At 27.3% G+C, this 23,407-nt stretch overlaps 1 protein-coding gene across 8 annotated transcripts in view; it reads right to left on the bottom strand.

The window, feature by feature from the left end:
* The window catches only part of RhoGEF2 (Rho guanine nucleotide exchange factor 2), a 1,010,441-nt gene that overhangs the window by 192,449 nt on the left and 794,585 nt on the right, over positions 1 to 23,407 (bottom strand). For all 8 annotated transcript variants that reach the window (XM_075355529.1, XM_075355530.1, XM_075355526.1 and 5 more), the window contains 3 exons: positions 22,817 to 23,045; positions 14,478 to 14,694; positions 9,262 to 9,349 (listed from right to left, as the gene is read on the bottom strand). In XM_075355529.1, the coding sequence (XP_075211644.1) occupies positions 9,262 to 9,349; positions 14,478 to 14,694; positions 22,817 to 23,045 (534 nt within the window). The remainder of the gene's footprint in view (positions 1 to 9,261; positions 9,350 to 14,477; positions 14,695 to 22,816; positions 23,046 to 23,407) is intronic.

The raw sequence follows: 23,407 nt of genomic DNA, 5'->3' as shown, positions 1-23,407 counted from the left end.
ACTTCCCCCATGGCCAATGAGATGTACGACATGTTAATGTAATGTAGTCTTGTACAGACTCAAGCTTACCATTCCCGAGATAGTGTGGATTGGAGAATGGTTAGTACTTAACAGTAATAAGTTATTGCTATTCTACTATTTTGTTTTGTTTTTCTGAAAAATTTTATTTTCATTATTAATGTTTTTTCCATTTTTTGAAAATCTATTATTAAATTATTTTGAAAACAGTATTTCTTTTCTTATTTTTCATTTTTAATAGTCGAAGTTTATTTTCAAACTGAAATTACCGATATGCATCTTATGTTTGGAAGGAGTGCCAAACTGTAAGCAATCTGAATTGCATCGCCTATATTCAGAATACTTTTCTAACTGCTGTTTAACGAGGGAAAAGTTTTTTTTTGTAATTATGCATAAAAGATTAAGATATATATATATATATATATATATATATGCATAAAATATTTCATGAATGAACTCTACCTCTGATTAAAAAAATTAATTAACTTATGTGCTTGTAATTTTGAAATTTATGAATATGTTTTCATTGTAATTTTGTTTACTAGAGATAGTTGGTTTACTAGAGATTCAATTCATTATAATGATTTCTCAATTTGATTTTGAGGTATAAATTATTCTTTATAAAAAAAAACCACAAATGGTAGAAAATGGATAACGAAAGAGAATCACCATTTTTTCATAACGATTTTTGTTCATTTAGGTAAATAGAATTCAAAAATGAATAGCCACAAACACTTTTCTGTTTTACCTTGTATAACTAACTACACAGCACAATATAGTATCTTAATACATTTATTCTAGCAGAATTATTTATTACTTATAATATGTATAAACACATATTATGAGTAAAACAGTTATTTACATATTAAAGGAGTATATACAAACAATAAACTGGAAAATTAATGTTTTTAAAAGAAGACAGAAAAAATAACCTCTAATCAGATAAATGAACTGGAACTTAAACATGCACTCAAACTGTCTTTTAACAAATTATTACTAAAAATACAATTTGCTAATCAGAAATGTAATGCAAATTGCATACACCATATTAGGTTTGTATACATTTCAAGTAATGAAAACAGATACAGTTAATTATAAACAAATATTATGGAAGAAAATCTACAGAACATACTTCAAATGTAGGAAACTACATTTTGATTTAATTTCATTTCATGTATACAAACAGAAATAATTTTAATCAAAATGTTAAAAATAAATTAACAGAATGAATGTGATCAAAGTGTTGTAATTAATAAATACAACACTTTCACAATTTAGTGACAAATGACTGATTAAACTTAATTAATTAAAATAAACAATATTTAAAGATAATAAAAAGATAACACTTATTACAAAATTAAAAAAAAGCTTTTTCTATTACAATTAACTAATTAATTAATTAATATTATTATGATATATATGAATATATAGCATGAGAAATTTTTCTACAATGTTTCTGTAAAACGAATGACAAAGAACAGATGGCATTTGAACAAAATTTTGGTGATTTGCTAGCACCAATAAAATAAAAGAATGAATTTAAATTTTCTAAACAGAGTATAGTCCAATAATATCAATACTACTACTTTTATAGCTAATTTATTATAAAAATAATCAAGTAAAAATTATTACTTTACATATTGCTTTAATTATATATCCAGTTTTGTTATGGCTATGAAAGATGTCAATGTATTAAGTACACGAGGCATTAATTAAAGTAACTTTATCGACAACAATGATGTTCACTATGCAAGTACATCCTGTAGTGAACAGAACAATAGTGAAATTTGCAGTACTGAACTTTTGCATTACTATGGACTTTGTATAAAGATGTACAATAGTACATTTGGCTCAGTAAAGAATAGAATGGAAAGAATCAATTTACTTTTCTCGATTTCCAAAGATACACACATTAATTATATTAAATTAAATCGAGTAATTCAATATGTAATTTAATTAGTAGCTATAAAAAATGAAGATAAAATATAGATTCCTTTGTATTAATGTAATAGGTAAATGCTAACAAGGTAAGATTTATAGACAAATAACAGCTAGGAAGTTCAAGAAACCTAAGTCATAATGAGTGATAAATTGGAAAAAAAAATTATGAAATAACTGCAATGTAGCGAGGTAATATTACATCTCACTTCTATTAAAAAAAAAGTAAGGCAACAGTTATTAGGAGTCTACTTACCGTTGTGAGCATGAATTGACAAATAAGAATATTTTCCTTTTACAGTATAAAATACTAATCCAAATTACAGTAGCAGATGCCAAAATCAAAACAGTTTTCTTAAATAAATCTTTTATTTTTCAAATCATTCCAATGCCTTCATTTTATCTATTCTCTAATGAATGAGCAATACATCTGTTTTTTATCACCCATAGCTTAAATTTTATTTTAGCACTGTAGAATACTTTACAAAATTAAACAAATAAAAGATTCTAACAATTTCTGATACATATACTATGTAATTACACAAGTACATGCAAGAACATACATGCAAAAAATGACTAACTGAGTATGTATATCAACAGTAAAAAATCTGACAACAAAAGTTGCAATACTTACCTGGTACGGGTTAATTATATTTATATGGTGGAAAAATAATAATTGAAAAAATGTATGATGAAGTTTTATTGTAAAATTATGATTATGTGTTTAAATAAACCAAAAAAGGTTTAAAAAATTGTTCTTTTATTATTTTTTTGTTCCCTATCTCTAAAATCTCATCTTCCAAGATTACTTTTTTTGATTTTTCTACATTTAATATGTTAAATGGAAGAAACTAAAATAAAATTTCCACTGAAAAATGTACAACCAATAAAAAGTTATATAAGATTATTTTTCTTGGGGTACGGGGTGAATTATGATATAATTATTTAAACTTTTAATAATGTTAAATGTTTAAATAAACTAACATTTTTTTAAAATAATTCAAAAAATCAATATTTTCAACTTTGATCGATTCCCCTACCCCCAATATTGCCCCAAATTATTATTTTTTTTTTTTGGACACTTACACTATTATACTGAGAATAACATTAAAAAATTTTGGTTAAAAAATATGCAATAAATAAAAGGATTGCTTTTGTCGATTTTTGGGGAAGAAGGAATTTTGTGGCAAATTAAAAAAAAAAAGAACCATTTAAATCAGTTGACAAAAATCAGTTAAGAGTATCAGTTATGATATTAATTAAGAAGAGTCTATGGCCCTTAGAAAAATGTCAGCATGACGCAGTACAAAATCTTTCTAAATCAAAATTGAAGGGTCATCAAGTTAATAAGAATACTGCATTAGTAAATTTTGAAATAAAATATGTTACGATGATGAAAAGAGATCTAAAATTATGTTAAGCTACCATTAAAATTTACATCACAAAAAACTTATTAGTATATGGTTTAATGCCTCTATAACTATGAAAAAGGTTGACTATTGAATGTTAATCCATCCAAGGAAAATCTTTTCACTAAACATCTGTTGTTTGCTAATTATTTTAAAAAGTAACTCTTTTTTTGGCATATATATATATATATATATATATAATTAAAGAAAAAATTCTATTATTATTCTTCTCTATAGGGTCATAATATGCAGACATTCAGTTATCATAATCATATGATTATAATAGTATTTACGAATAATTATGAAAGTAAAACTATGACAATAGACATAGATTAATTTTGTAAACATCTGCAGCAGCACAAACACAGTTAACTAAATACATGAATGAATAAAAAACTAGATTCAAAGTATGTTACAGAAATAAAGACAAAAATTCAAGTACAATGATGCGACCTTCTCATAAAACCATGAACAGTTTGTACAGTTAAATAAGGACACAATATTACAACTACAACGTGATCTGTATTTAATAAAAAATGTTAATCAACAATCTGTATTTTGAAGAGAAAAAAAACAACAAAAAAGAAAAGTTTTGAAAAATATGGGAGAATGAGTAAGAAAGAATTGGAAAAAATATATATTTTAAAAGATGAGATATAGCAAAAAAAAAAAAAAAAAATGGATGGATGGAGAGGACTATGTAAAGAGAGAGACTTTATGATCCTAATCATCCCAAAGCATATGAGAACCAATAAGTGGTTTAACAAACTCTAAGCAATATACATAGTTATTGCTTTCTGAAGCATCAATTCTATTTTTCCTCATAAAAAAAGTTTTCTTGTTTAATCTGAGCTAAATATGAAAATATCCTATTACAGTAACACAGAAAATTTATAATAAACTTAATAAAACCTTTTATAATGTCATAAAAAATATAACTAGATAGCAAATTTTCCATAGGTAGCATTTCCATCTATGTATATTAAAATTAACCAAAGTTTAAATAGAGGCTAATTAGCCAAAATTACTTATGGAAAATCAATTCCAAGTGTTTGAGTTTCTATTTAAAATTAAATATGTATAAATATTTACAAGATTTCATAATATTATTCATGAAGAATAGTTATGAAATTTAAAAAAATATATACTTTATTAAAATCTTTAGATTAGTATTATAAAACAAAGTCTGAAATGAATTTAAACTGAAATACAATGAACAGTAAATGCAAAAAAAAAAGTTAAAAACTGGTACTGAGAAACCAAAAGAAACATTCTGTTTTAAAATTAATAATCTGAGAGAATAACTCCCTACTGTTTTTAAAAGTTTCACATATAATGAATTTTCATAGCAAATATGTAATCTTTTTTTTCAAAACTTGATAAAATTCAAAATATTTTTTTTGTGATTTTCTTATTAGTCATTGCTGGTCTAAAAAAACCCCAATTTGAAAATGTATTTAAAAACAACTTTTTTAATTATAAGAGACATCTTAACATAAAATGTGGGCAGGCATTATTGAAGCCTTGTACGCACTATGTGCCAAAATCAGAATACCACCTCTTTAAAAAAATAAATAAATAATATTCTGGTAAAAATAATGACAAGTAAAAGTTTTTGATTAATGATCCAATATTAAGATTAACCATCTGATTAAAATCTCTCTTGCATATTCTAAAAATGCTAACTTCAAATCAGGGCCAGGACCAAATTCTACAGCGAGTTTCTGCAAAAATAATTAAGCTGTGCACAAATGATGGATTACACTTTTAATTTGTATAAAGAGTTTCAGGAGATTCTTATTAAACTTTACACCCACTTTCCGTGATTAAAATAATGAAAAAAATATCAAATAAACATGAGTCTAGAAATCTCAGAATAGAAATTAGTAGAATAGAAAGCAGGCAATAACTTGTCACTCAATAAAAAACTAAGAACTAAAAACTAATTATCTTTTTTCATGATAATAAACTTCAATTATGTAACTGTTAAACTGTAGTGACATATTACAAATTATTGTCATAAGCCATCAACACAAGACAAATTGTCATACTTTATTTATTGCATCTCTTATTAAAGAATATCAATAATATAACTATGTTTTCAATCGCTTATTATGAAAATTTTACAAGATCAAAAATGTTTTGTTAATGATTTGTTTGGAATAATGGGACTGCACAACAAAAATTATCCCATACTAATGACTCAAAAGTATGAATGCTCATTTATTAAGGAAACAAACACACAATTATAAGGCAACAATACAGTCTACAGTGTTACTATAGGAATGATTATAAAATTTACCAATTCATAACTCGAGTGTTACAAACTGTCATGAATTTTCTATGATATTCTTAGCTACAGTGTAATTTATTTATTGTTTATCATGTATTCTGATAACCTAAAAAATAAATAATTTAAGCAATCGTATAAAATCATTTTATATAATTATAATTCCTTATTTTCTCTTGTTTGTTTCCTTTTTATCTTTTTTGAAGGATGTTTCACTTTAGGATATGGTGGACCAATGTTCCAAGCCTCTTCATGTATTGTGTGCCATGGGTATTTTTAAATATAATCAGTAGGTTTTATACAGAGTTCCAAATTTTGATCACTAAACTGATTTTATTTCAATGGTGGACATTTTCAAAAGTATTTTGAACAAGAATATAAAAATTGCAGTAATTTTTTTGTGTGCTTATAGACCATATGATTTTGTTACTTCGGAGTTAAAACTGTAAATAAAGTTTGTACTGAAAAATAAAAATACCAACATCTTTAGCCTGTATCAACCTGAATAAAAGACTTAAATTTAAGTAAGAGAAAGGATTATTAAATAAGAACAGTTCTATTTTATAATACTTAAATTAATAAAACAATAAAAATATTGAATTTAAAAATCACTATAGAAATAAAAAGGAACAGAAAGATTGCATCAAATCAGTCAAGTGGCCATTGACAAAAAAAAATTTCTACAAATCACCAACCAGAATAAATAATGTAAAAAAGATAAAATTGAACAATGAGATTATTTAGAGTGGATAGCAATTTATGTTACTTTTTTTAGATAGTTTTTATTGATTTTCTATCATGTGTAACAGTGTAACAAGACAAATTTAGTAAAAGGAGTAGAATGTGCCAATAACAGGAGCATGAATGGTATCGGCATGTGCAACAATGAAACTCCTCACCCCTCGTACTTATGTCAGTACTATTATTACTTCAATTCAGGCGAGTTAGTTCAACCTACACTAACCATCAATTATAATAATAACAGATAAAATATCCACCCATATCTGTCCATTATGACAATACCATCATAATCTAATAAAATTTATTTTTAAAATCTCAAACTATTATTATCATATTTCTTTATCTTAATATTATAAATAAAACTGTTTAGTGCTCGCATAACTGTTGGTCATTAAAAATGGTTTTTTTTATAATATAACACTACATTTTTCAATAAATTTTAACTATTATTTTTGCAGCTATCTAACTGCCATCCCCTTACTAATGTTTTTAATACTGAAGGAACTTAGGATTTAAAAAAATCATTTAACTTATAAATTATACAAGTAATGAAATGAATCATTAAATATTACAATTAATGTTATCAGAGTAAACTGTGGCTAACCAAAATATACTTCAAAATTTAATAACTGATGTTTTGTAGAGAGAAAAAAAGCCACCCTCTAACGAATCATATTATTAATTTAACCATGAAGCAAGAAAATAACCTGATCTTATTTCAGTGAGAAAATATCAGACTCTAAACTTCTTACAAATCTATATCTCGTCAGTTCAGAAAAATAACATTGCATAATTATAAATATTTAAATGTTTATAAATCTATATGTAGTAATTATATGCAACATGATGAATCAGAAAAGAAACCACCACTTAATTTAAAATTATTAAATGACAATAATGGTATCAAGACATATGAATACATCTCAAAATTTAAAAATTGAATACTTTAAAGGATCAGACAATTCTTGGGTAGTATATATTGAAAAATCTTGTTTTCCTGACAAAACTGCAGTTTGTCACTGTGTTACACATACCCTCCTGTCATCTGACATCTTTAAATAGTCTTGATTTTTTTTTTCTAACAGACATGCAAAACTAGTCAGTTACTTGATCTATCTATGAGGCTAAAAAAGCATACCTGGTGAAACAATTTTTTTACAGGTAATGTTTGATAAATTAAGTTTAAGCTGTTTGCAGTAAACAAATAAAACTGAATTATCAAAACTAGAATAAAAAAAAATCGAATAAGAATAACAAAATTTTTAATTTATCATAAAAATAACATACTTTAACTTAAACAACTCTGTTATCAATATAAGAATGATTTCTAATGAAAGATATATTTTATTATTAAAAAGCAATAATCAAAGAGAAGCAAAAACCTAATTTTACATTTTATTAAGATTAGAAAAAGACTAATTGATTTAAGATAAAAGAATAAAAAATTTAATCTAAAATTATAATGAAAAAGAATACAAATACTAAATTCACAATGAACTTGAATTATTACAAATCAATAACAATTCAGAAATGTGAAAGTCTTTTTAAATATAAAACAGTATTGAAAATATCTTATTGAAATAATGTACAAAGAAAACCACAACTTTAATCATCTAAACCGAAAACTTTAATTATATCCATGATTTAAATGAATCCTAAATAAATCATGCATTAAAAAAAAAACCCTGACATGGCATCCGTGATAAATGAAACTTGCATATAAAATTAAAAATTACAGTATCTATTTTGATATACAAGTATTTTGTACCTTTTTTATAAAGCCTCAAAACGGGGGCCCTTTTATCAGACCTTTTATTACAGTTATAATATTATGTTGTCAAACATCTTTTCAGGAGTTACAACAAGGGAAGGGACATAATAAAATTCAATGTTGAGTTTTTTCTCCAAACCTACTCATATGGGTTGGGATTGTTATATTTAATTGTTCTTTAGATAGCTGGGGTTCTGTAGTGCTTGACTGCAGAGTTTCTCAACTCCCCCTCTCAGTCCCAGCCCTGAGAGGGGAGTTGAGAAAAAAAATTATGGTTTAGATGGTAATTTCATTAAAGAGTAAACTGTTATGAAATCAGAATATAAGAATAATTTTTAATACAATGATTAATATTACAAAATTAAATTTATAATCTTTCTGACACATAATAGAAGATACAAAGATGGTACTAATTTGCCACCAATCATTTCTAAACGACAACAGAAAGAAAATAAGTGTTAGTAAAAAAACAGAAATCATATAAAAGCTTTTCAGCAAAAAATTAAAATAGCAATGCCTTCATTCCCTAGCTGAATAAAATGAACTGGAACATTCTTTTCTTCTTTAGGTCATGGTAACCCTCAATGCTCCTAAATTTTTATGTAATTCATTTAAACCCTAAAATTATTACCTAATACCTGAACATTTCCCAGTGGAATATTATTAATGTGTTCTTATCTTGACTAATGTTTTATTTTATATGCGATATCGACAAATATAAGATAAAACATCTTAACAGTACCCATTCCTAAAACAATTGTAACTTGCATCCACAAGTTAAATATTATATCAGAAATAAAACATCTTCAATTATATTCCAAATAAATACTGTTCTGATTTAACTAAAATTTGTATATTTTCATCTTTAAATTACGATATATGTATTTAAAACAAAATGGTATGTAACTGAAAGTATTACAATTCATGATACAATAATTAATATAATCATTATTGATTGAATTTCAAGGTGAATTCATATGTTAAAACATAAACCAGAATAGGAAACTAAAGAAAACTATAAATGGATGATGGTAACAATGCTAAAGTTAAAAGAAACATAATTTAATAATAATAGAAAATAGAAATCGACTCACTTTCTTTTTTCAGATGAAGAGGTAGCAACAAGGTCATAGATCTGGGCACCATTCTGAGACGTATTCACCAGAAATAAGGCCGTATTATCTACAATAAACAAAACCCCTATAACATTAGTCTATGATGAATTAAAGTATTAAATATAACAAACACTGTAATGACAAATTTACATATTAAAATCAGAATAAACAAAACAGCCTCACTCATAATAACAAGCCTAACATACACACAGTAAGATTACTCTCTTTCTACGAATAGTTATGAAAATAACAACAATAACTTTCTATAGCTTCAACAATGAAACTTATAAAAATTACAAAAAGTATTACTCATTTGATAATCAAGTTTAGCAGCTTCATCTACTAACTACATAAAATAACAAATAAATATTATTATATTCATATTAAAGCTGCGAATAAATTGACACCTTGGCACCAATATCTTAATATAGTCAAACATTACATTACAACACAGTCTTCAGAATCAACTTAAAACACCAATTATGGTGAAAAAATATTTAGTACATATTTCATAACTCATAATAGAATGTCACCTATACAACAATGCTTTAAGATACTAACATATCTCTTTTTTAAATGGTTATAAAATGTTTACTTAAATCTTAACAAAAACGAACCAACTTGGAAATACCAACACAGTAACTAATATCAAAACTTCAGAGTAAAATCTTTATTTTCAGGGTTTTTATAATAAAATTTAAATAAACAAATTAAAAGTAAATTATAAATTTCCTAATAAAGCAGATGAACTTTCATTCACATAATTGTACATATTTCTTTTTATATTAAAAAAAAGAATACATTATTTATTAACTAAAATGAGTAACCATAAACATATAAGTAAGAAACTGAGATCTAAGGAAAATAAAGTAACAATGTATACCATTTGTAATTAACCGCTATTACACAGAGTTACAATGAACACTTCTAATTAAAGTATATAAAAGTAACTTCATAAAAATTAATTAAAATATTATCAGTAAACAACTGTTAAAATACCAATCTCATGAAGGATTAGAGTAAAGAAAATTTGGTTTAAAAATGGACGTAACATGGATGTTAAATAGATATAACAATTTAATAATAAAGTAATAATCCTTTCTTATCATTCAATGCTAAAACATATAAATATGTTGGCAACCACATCAAAAAAAATTCTAGAATTCTTCTAGCATTATTTATGGGGAAAATTAAAATTATAAAATGTTTAATACCAATAAGTAACAGAATTTACAAAGATATTTATCTCTGTTATTTATCATTATTATCTTTATGACCACATTAGATTACTTCAGTCAGTCCATTATTAAAGTCTCTTTGATGGAACTGTTTGGGCCTTGCAATCCTCCCAGTACTTTTTCATACATTCTGATCTTTATGCCCTTCATACTGTTGAAAATATTCATTTTGTGATGTTTTTACTTGTGAGTGTGAAGCGAGTGTTTTTATTCTTGATTTTCTTATTTAATTTTATATCTGTGGTGTCTTCTGGTGTAAGGCCAATTTCCTTCAGATCCTCTCGAATTTCTCTGATCCTGCTGCATTCTATCTTGGTGTTTTTCGAGTCGAGATTGTAATGTACTAGCTGTTTCAGAAGTCTTGAATCTTGCACTCTCATGATATGTCCTAAGAATCCTAGAGGTGGCGTATTAACGCCACCGCAGCTGCAGCTTTATTTAAAAACAAAGCAGTCAATCGGATTCTGGTGGAAAATGGGCCAATATAGAGTTTAACATAGATTCAAAACAGTCTCTTTATTAATTTTAATAAATGGTTATTTATATTTATTTATTTTATAAATATAATTTAACCAAACATAACCTACGCTTGCTAACCTTGACTAATTAACAGGAGTGTTTTGATTATTTAAATAATCAATAATTGCAATAATTACTGAATTTATTAAATAAATACTCAAAAAATTACGGTGTTAATTAGTCAAGGTTAGCAAGCAAAGCGAGCGTAGGTTAAGTTTGGTTAAATTATATTTATAAAATAAATAAATATAAATAACCATTTATTAAAATTAATAGACTGTTCACTTTCCACCGAAATCCGATTGACTACTTTGTTTTTAAATAAAGCTGTAGCTGCAGTGGCGTTAATACGTAAGTACCCATCCTAGTCTTCTCTCGCACATTGTATCAGTGATGGTTTCAAAGTCGTGTACAGAATTCTGTACACAACTTTGTTGGGCACAATCCACCATTGCCCATCTTTCTAGTACTTTTTATTGATGCAGGTACTTCCAATTCTTCTACTGATTTTCTGGAGTCTGCCTTTGACTGTTCAATCAAGTGGAAGAGTGTTTCTGCACCATAAGTGGCTTCTGGTTTTATAATTGTGTTGTAGTGTCTTATTTTTGAGATTAATGATAGGCATTTTTTATTGTAAGTGTACCAACCAGGTTAATTTTTGAGTTTTAGCTAGTTTGTTTCTTCTTACCTGAATCAAAGTTTTTTCGTTTAGGTTGTTTGTTATTATTTCCAGAGATATTTAAATTGGATTATTTTGATTTTATTATTGTCTATGTTTAGTTCTTTTAATCCTGTTGGTTCTTGGGGCCTAATTTCTGTCTTTTTGAATGATATTTTGAGGCCAATCTTATTTGCAATGTTTTGAAGTTCAAATACCTGTGATTAGCTTAGTCTATGTTGTTTGCTAACAGTGCCAAGTCGTTGGCAAAACCAAGACAATTTGTTTTGATTTTTTGGCCTATTTTTACTTTTGGGGAGGATTTTTTGAAACATTCTCTCATTACCATTTCTAAATCGCAACTGAGCCCATCGCCTTGGCACAGTCGTGTTTTTATTTCAATAGGTTCCAAGAATTCAACTCTGAATTTAACCTTCGACTTACTGTTTGTGAGGGGGTCAGCTTTATCATGTTTATTAATTTGGTATGTAGAATTGGTGTCTTAGAATTTTTAATAGGGATTCTCTGTGGTGAAGTCATAAGCTTTCTTGAAATGTACAAATGTTACCGCCATGTCAGTTTCTTTTCCTGTTGTAATCCATTATTTACTTGAGACTCATAATCTGGTCTTCTGGACAGCTTCTCCAAGGTCTGAAACCTCCGTGGTATTCTCCTAGTTCTTTCTCGAGTTGTGAACCAATCCCACTGAGGATGATTCTTGAAAGAATTTTGTATGTTGTGTCTAGAAGTGAGATTCCCCTGTAATCGTTAGGATCTGTTTTGTCTCTTTTTTGTGTAGCAGATGGATAAGGGCTGTCGTCTAGTGTTCTGGTAGTTCTTTGAACCAGATATTGACAAGCTGTTGATGAAGGACAATTTTTGCTGATCTTCCTTCATGTTTCCAGATTTCTACAAAAATCTGATCTTCTGCTGCTTTGTAATTCTTCATCTCACCCATTGTTTGGTAGACTTCTTTTATTGCGGGAGGGTTGATGTTTTCTGGTGGTGTTATTTTTTCAGTTGTTTTTGGTAATTTTCATTCTTGATTAGTTGGGTAGGGTCATTTTTCGTTTAGTTTTAACAGCTTGGTTTTGTTGCTTTCTTTGGGGAGTAAATTTAATTTTAATTTCGACTACACAGTGATCTAAGCCTGTGCCTACTTCCCTGAGGACTTCTATGTTGTAGATCTCCCTGTGGTCTAATTTCCATTCTCCTTTAGTGTAGTTGGAGGTGTTTCCGGGTTTTGAGTTTTTGAGGTTTCCTCTTGAATTATGTGGATTTCGACATCAGATTGCAGTTTATGCAGTAATCGATCATTTTTGTTGGTTTTTTTTTGTGGGTCATTTTCTGATTACATCTCAGTATCTTCTTTCTCTACTTAGTTGAGCATTGAAGTCTCTGATTAATTGCTTAATATGGTTTCTGAGGATGTTATTTATAGTTAGATAGAGTAGATCCCAGAAATCTTCTATTTATGGTCTTTTGGAGAGTTATTTTTATTATTTATTGGGTGCATGGGCATTATTATAGTGTAGATTTTATTACATCCTTTTAGGATTAGTGTTGAGATTCTTGGGGATCGTAACTTGAATTCTTGTATGGAGTTTATTATTTTAAAGCTAATTATTATTATTTGAGTTTATTTTTTTTGGGACTAAAAAGCCTGACTAAAAACTGTAGAACACTTTTCATCACTCTCTTCCCAGATATACCTTTGCAGAGCCTGTCACTGATATTCTATGGCATATTGATTGGTATTTCTTATTTCCTGCAGACTCATGATGAGAATTTTTGTGTTGGTCGCCAGTTATTATTTTTAGTTTACCAGACTGCATGAGCAAGTTTACATTGTGTGTGGAAATGTAGGTGGAATTTGCTTTGGTTTGATTTTGGATTTTGTATTTTTCTTGTTGGGGCATTCCAATGCTTCCAATTGCATGTTATCTTCTAAGTAACAGCCCACAGTTTTCTTCACTAATAGCTGTAATATTTTTTTATTGTTTAAGACAGCAACTTAGAATCAAAGGTGCTTTTGAGATTTTTTTTTGCTTCATTTATATATATATATATATATATTTTTTTTTTGTTTACCAAACTTTCACACACATACACATAGGTTTATAGATTTTTTAATTATATTACATGTGAAAATATTCAATAATTTGATATTAAATGTGTTTTGGACAAATTGTCTGAGACATTGCCTGTGCTACTGAATCTAGGGAAAGTTAATAGATATTATTATGAGGTTCTCATTACAACTACATGACCTACTAGCCTACTCAAATTTTTTTCTATGCTGGAGGAAGTGATGAATTTTGCTTTCTGGAATGATAAAATAATGGTGGAATACAATGCAAAATGCCCAATAAGGCATAAAATTCATTATAGGAATCAAGGAATGTCCAAAAATGAGTAATTTTTTGTTAAGTAATGCATAATATTACATGTGTAGAATGAACATTTTACATAATACATCCAGCTTGTTATTTACTGGAGATTATCTGATTATTAGAAAAGTAAGATCTAAAAATCTATTTTATATTCCAGTTTAGTAAATTGTGAATTGTAGTGGATTTTAGTGAAAATTATACTTACACCACATTAAAAAGAAACATGTGGGAAATGCCAAGAAATAAATCAGATTTAGGTATCTGAAATGGAATGGAACAATTTCTTTCCACGATAGTGATAATGATAAATAGATCAATCCTATTGAAGTAAATTTTATACAAATTGGTACTGCAAAAAATAATCAATAAATGTTAACAAATACATACCAACTGCATTGGGTCTGACTAGTACAGTGGAGACCTTGATAACCGGGCTCAGAGTTGTGCTGTAGAATTTGAGGATGAATTTCTCATCCTGTTTTTGTAATAAAATAATAACATCCTCTAAAAGAAGGACATGTATGTCTATAGGTTTAGGACGGTTCGCTATCCTCCAGACTAGAGCGCCTTCATGTATCAGTCTATGTTTTGTAAGGTCTAGGTTCTGTAACACAATTAATACAATGTTGTTAACAAAACAATTTTCCATTCGTGCTTAAAATATTATCAAAAATTCATTAAATGTACTACCAAATATACACATACTTAACCCAAATTGGTGGACTGGACATGATAGTAATAAATTATGACCAGTTAGATCACCTGATCTAACCCTTTGGATTTTTGACTACCTTACTACACCAAGAAACAAATAGTGCAGAATTGCTGTAGTGTTTAATACAACTACACATGCTCTAAAATCTCCCACTACATTTTATTTGTAATTTTTATAATCGTACCTTCAGCTGGTAAACACTGAAATTGAACATATTTAAATTTATTTCTTTGATGTCATGAATAAAATTATAAATCATGATGAATATAAACCTTATGAATACAAGTAATTTAACTTAAGCCCAGCTTCTATGGTGATAATCATCTTAATACTTATTAACAGAGCACTTGCAGTGTTCCAACTATTGTGATAATAAAACAATATCGCAATAACTCTTAAAATTTAAATTCATTCATTAAATATGTAATAAGAATCTCTAAATCCTTTGTTACATTTTGTCACATTTACATGAAAAATTATATACTATCATTAAAAACATGTTCTACTACATATATTCAAATAACTTACCCTGAAATGTATTCTAAAGAAGAATGAAATTGAGATTGTTGGTTTTCAACTTCACTAGCAATAGAACAAATATGTTAAATGATAATGGGTGGACTAGAAGTTGGGAACTATTTTAATAAAAGTGGTCTAATTTACACATTTCTTTTCTTCACACCCCCTTATAGGAGAGCATGTATCTAGTTTTATAGAATAAAATCCCACAAAATACGAGCAATGAAATCACAAATAAAATTCAAGAAAGGAGAACCACTGGATAAGAAATGTAAATTTGTGAATGAATTCAAACAAAAATAAATGTTTATACATGATGTAATAATGGGACTCACTTGTTCATAACAAGATAGTGCACGCTGACATTAATAATTAATGATTTGGAATTATCTGAACAGTTTGCTAACAGGTTGATTGAACATGATACTAACAAATCCTGACCAACATTATCTGATTTAACCACTTTGTATCATTTTCCTTAGGGTTATATCAAATCACAAGTCTAAACAACATGGACTGTAGCCCTGGATGACTTACAGAGATATTTTTAAAAAAACCGAAAGATAAAATAATTTCCCAAATTCTAACATAAAACCTTATTGAACAATTTGACTAGAAACAATGATAATTCTAAAATTACTACAAATTTTACAATATGTAAATAAATTATTCATATTTTCAAAATGCTTTATTAAAGAAATCTACCAGTAAAAAGAATTTCTCTTATGTGTGATCTTGAATTTTCAAAATGGATATTTTGTAATTTTTCTGTAAATTAATTACTTTTTCCCAAATTGTTATCTTTAATGTAACATTCAATAACACTTTAAATAAGGAGAGATGTACCGTTAATAGAATATTTAAAATATTAAATAAAAAGGACTATTACAAAATATTCTTTTTACAAATTAATATTTTATGTTTGTAGCTACATAATACATTAAACTGTTAAAAATTTAGCTTACTATTAATTATCGTAATATTTAGAAAATCTTCATTTAATTATAATATCAGGTACATTTTGCTATTTAAAATGGTAGACAAAAAAATTATAAAACAAGACTTTTTTAGACTTGCCTTCACTTGAAAAAAGGTTGTGTAAATAAGCGAAGCTTCTTCCATTTACTAACTTTTGGAATTGTCATAATAAAATTAATTTGTATATATTATAACTTTTACTCTCATGTACTATGTCTTAGTATATAACTATAATTTTACTGTAATTAGGCTTACCATACGTGCAGGATTAACCTGGACAGTTCAGGTTTTTTACTGCTGTCCGGGTTTGAGAATTTTATGACCGGCGAAGATTTTTTAAATTTTGGACCTACATGTTCAACACTGCATTTTTAAACATTCTGTTATGGCCATGCATCTCTCAGCCGACCTTGAAAAAAGCACTGATGTTGATTTTTACAGAAGTGTGGCTACCACTAGCCACAACTTTTTACTTAGTCATTTGGCAACATAACAGGGGCAATGTGTTTATGTTATTTTCGTGTGTGAAGTAACTTGTCTACATGTTTTTTGATCATTTTACCTCTACTCATTTTTTGTTTCAACGTTTAGCAATAGGCAAAAGAAAATGTGTATTTAATGATAACCTGCAACAGGAATACACATTTTTGAAATTGTGTAATGACAGTAACAATGAACGTGTTTATTACATAATATGTACTGCAGAATTTTCTGTTGCACGTAAAGGAAAGGGTGATATTGAAGATCACATGAAAACAGCTAAACATACGAGTGCTATTAATGGTACTGTTTCAATAAACATAAAGAGATTTTTTTAAAGCCAAAGATGGGAATATCAATAACAGTAATCTGGAGTCGCTGCTAAAGAAGCTACATTTTCATACCACACTATTAGACATGAACTCGATTTCAAAACATCAGACTGTACATCTAAACTGAATAAAAAGTAATATGACCCAAAATTTTCATCTACTAGAACCAAAACTGAAGCAATTATTGTTAATGTTATTATGCCATTTATATTTTATGTATTGCGCTCTTTGGAAAACATTAATTATGTAACAGTAACGGTGAATAGCTAAAACAGAAGTGAAATAAAACTTGTTCGATTGTTGTAAGATATTTCAGTCTGTAGGAGGGAATTCAAGTAAAACTTTTAAATTTCAATGAGATGTCTCCAGTTGAGAGGGATTTTTCAATTACGGGGAATATTTGGTCTACAGAAAGGGGTAGACTTTCAGTATCTGCTGTTAAACATCTGCTAAAAATTCAACATCTGCTGTTAAAATTAATTCACTTTCTTGTGTGAATTTTATCATATAATTAAAACAAACAATTTCTGAAAAAAATCATGTGTACTGAAAAATAAAGTAAACTGAATAAATAAAGTTTAATGTTTCAGTAAACTATTGACTTTTAAGTTATTTAGAAAATATGTCCTGGGTTGGGCCAAAAAAAAAAAATATGGTAAGCCTAACTGTAATGAATCTTATTAAGTTAAAAAATAATAAATTTAATTGATACGACTGTGACCTGTACCTAAATCAAATTACATGGAGATAATCAATTTTCAGATTCTTCTCAAATATTTAAATAAAAGCCGCTTCCTTAAAATTATCAAACAAATCTTTTCTTGCCTTAAACTTGGGTTTATTATCATAGCAATATCTCCCCCTGAATACAACTTCCAATCATTAAATAAACTGAAATCTTTTTACTTCAAAAATGTAAAGGCTGATCAGAATATTTTCTTCAATTGAACCACAGAGATGGTCTTCAATTCATGCAATGAAATATTGTTCCATCTATTAAAACACTTCAGCTCCAGTTTTAGAAATAAATGTTTATAAGATGTTTCCAACATTTTCAAATGCCTTCTTATTTTATCATTTTCTTTTAAATGAGAAAATATTATTGACTAGGTGAGTACAGAGTATAGCCTGATAGATGAATAAATTCCATAAATTTCTACTCATTTAAAGATATAGAATTTTATTTCAATTGTATTAAGCCTATGCCTAAGCTTTTTGGGCAATAACATTAGTTTTCAAGAACTTCTGATTGTTAAAAAATAAGAATTAAAAATTAATAATAATAAAATGACATTAATATAATCTTTAGCCAAAACACATATTAAATGAAAAAATCTAACAGCAAATATAAAATAAAATAAAAAGAGATAATTAGTTACAAGTACTATACCAAATAAAACTTTTTTTAAGTGCATAAAATAAAACACTAAAATTAATATCTGCTGATTATAAAGAAACAACCAAGGCACATGCATTCAACAAAATTTACATCAGAACTAGAAAAGAAAGCACAGAGCAAGTGGAAGATAATTTGTTAGTGATGACTTATCAAGTTTGATTGCTAAAGTGCATTGTTGGCCAAATTTATATAAATTACTCTGCCAATGAGCTGTAGTTATAAAAATACATATATGTAGTATATGAATAACTCATGTCAAATGTTTAGTTAAAAGAAAAACCTTATTATTAATATGGTATCGCCTTAAATTGACAAAAATGTTTTTAGCATATACATGATCTTTTATATTAAATTGTATATTTTAGTAGAGCCTACATTATATTTAATAATAACAATTTATGAATCTTTTGAGAGTTTTCCAATATTTTCATAAAACCAAACATGGTGTTATTTGTAATAAAATGCTAATAAAATGTTGATGCTGTTATTATAATAAAAAATTATATAAGTCGTAGCATACATTTGATTATTTACAATTATTCCTTAATATTTATTTTAAAGGAAACAAATTTTCTTTCTATTATCATTCAAGAGAAAAATGTATTATTAACATGTTGTATCATAATATTGGCCTAATTTATTAATCCTTTTCACATGTAATATTGTATACAGTGCACTACAAAATTATTAAATTATACACAAATATAAAAATATCTGAAATATGCTATAAATAAACTCTGAAACCAAAACATTCTGATTTGTTACTTCCAAAGACATGTAAAAGGGAGTTTATTTTTAAAAAAAGTATCATATGCGTGTTCTAAAAAAGAAATTACATAGTGTAATACCACAAACAAAAAGGCACTACTAATATATGTGATATTAAAAACGCAAAAACCTATTAAATTAACCCCACCAAATAAAAAAAATTAGAATTGCAGAATTGCCATTATCGATATGTTCACTGGGTATGACCAAACATTACATCTGAGCCACCATTAGTGTTAAAGAACTACCAAGTTCGTAATAAAAAAAATCTCTAAACTATCAACAGTAATCCATTACTTTAATATTTTAATATGCTGACAATTCCATAAGATTTTGGAACACCACAGGAGGGCATATTCATTTTGAAAATAAAAAAAAATGTATTGGTAAAGGGGTAAACGGTAAAAACATTAATATGTCAAGATTATATAAAACATGTTTCCATAGAAGAATAATGTTTAATACTCCAATCACTTGTCCTGTGAATAGGTATATATGTACTGTTAATATTAGGTAATGAAAATCAATAAGATTTATTTATAAAAAATTACTAGATATATTTTAATCTGAATACTGTTAACAAAATAGAAATAAAAACAATGTTGCCAACAATATTTTTCATGACTTCCTCTCCATTCAAAATGAGAAAAGATAAAAAGAGGATTTATTACTAAAAAAATAAAATCCTCTTTATGTGAAGGGTGTTCCAAAAATATGTACAGTTTATTTATCAGCATCCAAAAAAAAAATTATTTTTATACCAAACCAAGTTAACAGCCTTCCAATATAATCCCCCCCTATGTGTAATGCACGCTCGTCAAGTCTGACAGCTTTTGGATTTCCCTCACGAGATGATTTTTGTTGAAGTGTCAAATTTTCCAGGCCATGGCAGGGAAAACTTTCAAACTGCTAAAATTAATTCCTTGGGGTGTGGTTTTTCAGCTTTGGAAAGAGAATAAAGTCCGGTGAACTCAAATCAGAGCTGTACGATAGCTAACGAAATGTTTCCAAAGTAGTATTGTTAGAAATGTCAATGCAGAACTCACAATATGTGAGCGAGCACTCACTGTCATATCAAATTAATATATATATTCTCAATTATACATATTATAGTTGTATTCTCAATTTTTTGTGGAAAATCATTTGGCTTCATTTTTGATTGCATGCAACGACAATTCTTTGATTTTGCAGAGTGCTGGTTCTTCCAAACACTACTTTGTGACTTCAGTTCAGGTTCAAAATCACTTATTCATGCTTCATCAATAGCAATTATTTGATTAAGAACTGTTCGCCTTCCCTTTCTTAATATGTCAGGAGTTCTCGTGCAATTTCAGGACGCATCACTTTTGCTGCTCATTTAGTTGGTGTGGTACCCTCGGTATGACCATTGTTTTGCGAGTGTTCTGTTAAAATGTAGTGTACTGCAGTTATTGGTATTCGAAGTTCATATTCATTTCTCTCACAATCCTGCGAGTCTCCATCGGCAACAATAATGATGCTTGTGTTGTCTGAAGCAGTATAGGACCACATCTTGACAGAACAACTTACACGGTCTGGTTCATGACAGTTCACACTACATACTGCTGGCTGCCCATGTCATTCCATGCCTACATTTTTGTGGACAAGCATATAGTGCATTACTTTTGATACAACCCTTATATCTTTAAGAGAATTTCTTTATTAAAAAAAAAAAAAAATTGTCTTTTCTTCAATGGGTAATGTGTAAGGGTGAATTAAAAGCAAAGATGAAAAAAAGTTGAAAAATTCCAAGTGCAAATTTTATAGAAAGTTTTATTCACTATAATACAATTAATCCACATTCATTGTTAATACAATTAAATCCACAATCTAATCTTTAAACAAAATGTTGCAAAAACTGGAAATTATCTACTTCTTTATATTTGTTAAACTTCAGAATCCAAATAAATTTAAGTTAAATTTCATTAAGCTTATTACAATAAACAGATTGGAGGAAGTTTTTAGTTCTAACTATTTATAAATTTCCAGTTTATCAAGTACAGACACACATGGTAAACTATATTTCAAACACACTCACAACACATATAGATAAATAAGTGAATCTTTACCTACTCAAAGCACACAACATTCCAGAACATCATCATTTCAAATGCTATCCACTGATGCTTAACGTTAGATAACATACTCTCAAACAGAAATAAAAATGTTTGTAATGGAGTTTAGCCAGGTTTATTTATTCATCCTTGTATCTTTTCAGTCACGATAGGCTATTCTTGACAGATTCAAGTAAAAGATTTTGGACCACATCATCGATTTTTTATAATTTTGAAAACATTCTCATTCTTAGTAATAAAACTACTTCATTAAAAGATTTTTTTTAATAAATTTTAGAATAACTATAAAAACATTTCTAAATTTATTTAAATTAAAAATTAAAATAAAAACTTATCCAAAATTTTTCTTTCATTTAATGCGAGATTCCTTCAACTACTTTTCATCAGGGAATATAGGAAGCAATTAAAAACCAATAAATATAAAAAATTGCATTTAAACATAACTATTTCACTCAGACTTTTATGCCATACAATACTTAGATATGAACAAAAACAAAGTGTAGTTTAAATTTAAAAAAAGAATCTTATTCAATGGAATTTAGTCATTAATTGTGACCTAAGTCTTATTCAAACTCAATCATAGATTTTATGAGATTGTCAGTAATTGTGTTCCACTAGATACAGAAAATTATGCATCAAATCAATTACACGAGTGGTTAACATAAGCAATTACTATTTACCCAGGTGTTTTTAAAAAAATAATTTAATTGTTTTGGAGCTGAAATATTGTACTGAAGATATAGTGTGAATATCTTTATACAGCAAAAATAAAAATAAAATAAAATGTTATAGAATCTAAAAAATTATATAATTATAAAATAAATTGATATATTGTTTCTATATAGTATTATAATTGCACATTTTTAGATCCTAATAACTGTGTAATTATTATGAAACGGAAATATACTTATTACACAAATTTAAATAATTGCATATTTTTAGATTATAATATATTGCTTTCTGAATATGGTGGTGCTTCATTAATTTTGTAAGAAACTGCAATTCATTGAACTTTATGAGTACAAACAATTTATTATTCAATGAAATTATTATTCCTATAAAATTTACAGAGAGTAATTTCATTAATTAAACATTTCTTAATTATCTAATTTTAAAAATGTAGTGTATTTTAAGGAAATTAAGAAAAAAAACTTAGTCAAGAATGTCAGTAAAGTAGTAGTAGTAAAGGCCAGAGAATTTGTTCCCCCCTCAAAAAAAGTTTTATTTTTTAGGCAAATAATCAATGTCCAACAAAGCAAACAAACAGTTTTAATTAAAACAATACACAAATGAAGGTGCAATAATTAAGATTTATAATCAAATCAATTGATGTGCACATCAATTTTTAATCAGAAGTGTGCAAGCTCACTTTTTAATCAGAATTGGATTCACATTAAATTAAATAAAATCAAATCTTTATGAAATAAGTAAGTCTAAATTACCTTAAATTCATTAGCAAGTGGATTATCAGCCTTATCAAATGGTGTCTTATCTAGACGCCTTTGTATTTCTGCCAATCGATGCTGATCTTCAGCTTCTTTGACAGCCTTATCAACAAAGTTGAGTATTTCTTTACTGCGCTCCACTGCACGAAGGACACTTTCTGCTTCTTCCGTCCCACTAGCTGTATACTTAGCTAAGCTTTCAAATAGTAATGGATATTTCGTTAACCTTTTAACATTAAAAAAAGATAAAAATTATCATTAAGAATAACAGTTGAGGATTTTAAGAAACAACTTTTAAGAGATTCAATAAAAAGTAAATTTAATAGTTAACCTCTACAATGCACCTCTAGAATTCTAAGGAAACAATTGACTTCAAAAATTAAGATTTAATTAGAAATTATCTATTCATATGATGATCAACTAATAACATTCAAAGTAACAAGAAGGTAAAATTAAAATTCCTCACTTCAACAAAAAAAAAAGATAATAAACAAATCTTCATTCTTTCAATACTATTACTTTTATTTATACACATTATTTGGTGTAATTTTTCATTGCCAAAATACACAGGATGATAAAACATTGACA

This window comes from Lycorma delicatula, chromosome 2, assembly GCF_047948215.1.
Source record: "Lycorma delicatula isolate Av1 chromosome 2, ASM4794821v1, whole genome shotgun sequence".
NCBI lineage: Eukaryota > Metazoa > Arthropoda > Insecta > Hemiptera > Fulgoridae > Lycorma > Lycorma delicatula.
Note: the sequence above shows the minus strand (reverse complement) of the source record. Positions and strands in the feature narration are given on the sequence as shown.